The sequence below is a fragment of the Clinocottus analis genome, unplaced genomic scaffold, assembly GCF_023055335.1.
Source record: "Clinocottus analis isolate CAN_PGR_092001 unplaced genomic scaffold, fCliAna1.0.p SCAF_7, whole genome shotgun sequence".
Taxonomy (NCBI): Eukaryota; Metazoa; Chordata; class Actinopteri; order Perciformes; family Cottidae; genus Clinocottus; species Clinocottus analis.
This window is the reverse complement of record NW_027176229.1, coordinates 2698982-2703317: the sequence shown is the minus strand read 5'-3', so window position 1 is coordinate 2703317 and position 4336 is coordinate 2698982. Positions and strand designations below refer to the sequence as shown.

Genomic DNA, 4336 nt, shown 5'->3' with positions numbered 1-4336 from the left:
CTGAAATGAATTGTTTTCAAACCTGTTAACGTAGCTTTTATGTCGCTGTCGTCTTTATAAATGCAACGTGCACATATGCTTCTTAAAACCCGGGAATTATTTTGGATTGTTTGTGTTAGCAGCGGAACTTCACACCAGACTTCGTTTAAAAAACATGCTAATTAAATTTCACCTCTGCTTGAGAGAGAAGAGACGCAGCGGTCGCGTTATGAAGTCACGTTAACGTATTGTAGAAATGACACCGTTTAAGTGTGTTTAACTGTGCTGTTAGAAACGTCAGAGTACAAAGTTATGTTGCAAACATTTTACTACTTCGCTAGAGACGTGAAAATGGCACGAATGTCAAACTTGGAGCTGTAACCTGACATGTATCGAGTCTTGAAAGACGTCTACACATTTTGTCAGAAAGTTCTTGTTGTTTTTTCACTGAGGTTTTTCGCACTAACTTGGTGACATTGTCGCTTTTGGAAGGTCAGAAAAAAAAGTTTAGAACTTCAGAAAACTGTCATAATTTCGGTTTGTTTGGAGCAGATCGTGTGTGTGTGTGTTTTCTCCACACAAACTGATGAATGGCCCCTGCTTTTACCGTCCCTCTTCTATGGCAGCAGATGCGGCAGGCTGTCCCCTCGTCTCCCAGCTGTTCCTCCACCTCCGCCTGTTTCCACCTCAGCCGCCTCAGTAACACAGCCGAATGTGGAAGTGAGCATTCAGTTGAACCAGAGAAACGCGAAGTGAGAGCAAATGTAAGTATCGGTTAACCAGGGGAAACTTGAGACCAAGCCAGTAACTTGTATTTGTCCAGCACTGCAGTAGGAAGTGTTGTCGGTGTTCGAGGTGGACCAGGTAAGACGTCCAGCACTTATGTCTTCTGATCATGAAATGTCCAGCTTCTGATAATATTGTTGAGTTTGATGTAATGCAGATCTACAAAGGAAATAAGAACCTGTTGACACTTTCAAACCACTTTCATTGTCGTTGTAATTAAGTGTGTATTTAATGATGGCAGCTGCTACATGTGTCCGCAGCAGCTTTAAACCAGGTTGAATTAGATTGAAAAATTAAAGTCTTGTTCACACATAATGTTATTGCTTCAACAACATTTTAATGATAGAATGTCATGACGGAATCTGTCTAAGACGAAAATAGTCTTTGAATCGCTGTCATAACAATGACCTGGAAGTCTACAATAAAAGACAAATTACAAAAGGTTAGCTCAGGCTTAGATATAGTATAGTCAGATTTATGTATAATTTGGATATTTTGCACAAACCACATAGAAGCTAATGCGATGTAGTGCTGTGGACAGCAGCCAAACATTTCAGCCAATGTAAAAAACGTAATTGTCAGTTTAACTATATTTAGAATATTTTCAACGCTTCCTCTATGAGGAACATCTGTGCTTTCTTCAAAGTCACTAGACTCCATTGACGGAAACAGTTATTTTACCTCGTAGAGCACTAGAGTGGTCTATCACTGCCTCGATCGGTCAATCTATTTGTGTTATTAAGTGACTTTGGTGAATTCAAACAGACCCTTTCAAAAGTCACACAAAGATAAAACGATTCTAAGAAATAATCTAACGTAGCATACACTTAAACTGATCGTCTTTTTCTGAAAGTGGATAAAAATGTGTGGTATTGCTTTACTCAAGTGCTCCTTTTCTGCAAACTGAGGTCCGACCACCATCTCTTGTCGGTAGTAACACACCGACTGATGGACGAGAACCGAAACATCCCAACTATTCTTTTGATGGACCCATTGATCGGCAACAAGCCCCTCTGACTGTGTGACCACTTCACCTGACGTTGTATTCCCCAGCCTGCCACCCACAATCTGTTCTGATTTGAGCTCTCCTCATTGGTTTAGACTCCATACCCCTGCAGGATGTGGTCCATCGTGAGCTTCTACGTGTGCTACTTGCTGTGCCTGGGCCTGAGCCTGGCCTGCGTGGTGTGCGTGTGTTTGTGGAACAGTCACTGGCGGGGCGGTTTTGCCTGGGACGGCTCGGCGCTGCAGTTCAACTGGCACCCAGTGCTGATGGTGACTGGCCTGATTGTGCTGTACGGCAATGGTGGGTGCACTTTCTTTTTTTTTTTGTTGGATGAAACGGTTTCATTTCTTTTTCTCACTTGTAGTTTTCACCGTGTGACATGAAGACAATTTCACATTACAGGTTCATGGAGACCTAGCGTATAATAAAATGCAGCATTTCAGTAGCATAAATAGGGACTCACTTCCACAGTGTTTTAGGTGCCACACCGGAAATGAAGTCAAAGTAATATTGTGGGAATGGCAGTACCTCAAATATTCTCACACATTTCACATTACATTACTATTAATAATCCTTGGGCTTCACATGTTTTACAATACACACTATAGTAGGGCCTTTTCACAACAACACAACTTTCAGTACATGCGATGAGTTTCTCCTAAAAAACCCAGACCCTACACTTCCCACAATGCAACAATGCTCATGTCGTTCAAACCCCAGTGCCTCAAGATTGTAATGAAGATTAAAAATATTTGCCTTCAGGGCCAAAAGTATATGAAGCAAACAAGCGTCTATAACCCATATGACATTAAATGCAGCGTTGCCTCCTTCCTGTAGGAGCTGTGTTGTACCGCATCCCCCTGACCTGGGGTCAGAATAAACTCCCCTGGAAGCTGCTGCATGCCACACTGATGCTTCTCGCCCTGATCCTGTCAATCGTGGGGCTTTGCGCCGTGTTCAACTTCCACAATGCTCAAAACACTCCCAACCTATACTCTTTGCACAGCTGGATAGGAATCGCTGCTACGGCCCTTTTTGCCGTACAGGTAAGATTAACATGCAGGAAACTGAATCATTGTATTAGTTCAGTGGAATAAGTTGTGAACGGTTTTTGTTCCTTATTGACCTGCCTTTGTGTTCACTGCGTCTGTGGATGTCCGTCTCTTTCATTGGTCCATCCAGTGGGTGGTGGGTCTGGCTGGCTTCCTCCTGCCCTGCTCCCCCATGTCTCTGCGTGTTCTTCTCAAGCCCGTCCATGTGTGGATGGGAGGCACCATCCTGTGGCTTAGCATCGCTGCCTGCATCTCTGGAATCAATGAGAAACTCTTCTTTGTTCTGTGAGTGCCATATTTCTGAGTTACTTTTTATAAAGATTTTACCGAGAGTTAAATTGACAAACTTTCCCTGTTGAATGTACTTTTTCACAGCAACGGCAGTGGAACTCAGGCTTATGCTGACCTTCCACCCGAGGCTTTGTTGGCAAATGTATTAGGAGTTTTGATTGTGGCCTTCGGCCTGGTTGTCCTTAAGATTTTGTCCAACTACGAATGGCAAAGACCAGAATCCAGGCCCGAGGACCTGGTTTACACGGTGAGATTATCAGCAGTTGATATGCAACAAAAAAGGTTTATTCATGATATACTTCAATCAAATATTTCCTAATCATTCATATCTACTCTCTCCCACAGCCCCTGCTTCAAGAAGAAAATGAATGAGGTGAATAAAACAACAAAACACAAAGACAACAATTCACTTTAATAATCCAAAAGATCAACTTTGAATGTAAAAGCAGCTATTTGAACACAGAGAATTATGCGGGTCTGTTTTGGGTGTAAATATTTCTTTGAAATTGTATTTATAATTATAACTAAGAGAACCTTCAATTTTAGAATTTTTACCAAAGATATTGGTGAAGAATATATCTCCAAAAATAAAAAGGTGACATATATTTAAAGCTGGTGTTGTTTCATAATGCCTGACTACTGTTGATGATCAAATGTTGCTATGTCAGTTCTTTTAATGACGACTGTGTGCCAAGGTTCACATCGTTATTTAAGATCAATACTAATATATGACATTGTATGAGGATTATAACAAATATCATGTCAAGGCTTCTATGGATGTTTATGAATGGAGCTTTGAATGTATGTCCTCATATTTTATGACATCTTAATTACAAGATTTAAAAATTTTAAAAAATTGCCGCACGGAAGATCGACAGGCGGATCAGTGCGGCTGCAGCAGTAAAACAGGCGTTGCACCGGACCGTCTTGGCGAAGAGGGAGCTGAGAGGGAGCCTTAGGGATAGGGTAAGGAGCTCGGAAATCAAGAGGGAACTTGGAGTTGAGGTACTACTCCTTTATGTCAAAAGGGATCAGCTGAGGAGGTTTGGGCATCTAATTTGGATGCATTAGAGGAGCATTTTGCAGATAAAGAGGGAAGCCTGAGTTGTCCTGCTGGGCCTGCTGCCACTGCGATTCGACCCCGGACTAAGCGGATGGATGGATGGATGGATTTTTCGCCCGTTAAAGTTACACTGGAAAGTATTTTGGGGCTTTAGCACTG

General features: G+C 42.1%; 1 protein-coding gene across 1 annotated transcript; it reads left to right on the top strand.

Moving 5' to 3' along the window:
* Positions 1–239: 239 nt before the first annotated feature.
* cyb561a3a (cytochrome b561 family, member A3a) lies at positions 240–3639 on the top strand. The gene is made up of 7 exons (XM_068566561.1): positions 240–471; positions 609–743; positions 1867–2071; positions 2609–2817; positions 2954–3108; positions 3199–3361; positions 3460–3639. The coding sequence occupies exons 2-7, from the start codon at positions 609–611 to the stop codon at positions 3484–3486; spliced, it is 894 nt and encodes a 297-aa protein (XP_068422662.1). The 5' UTR covers positions 240–471; the 3' UTR covers positions 3487–3639.
* Positions 3640–4336: the final 697 nt, after the last annotated feature.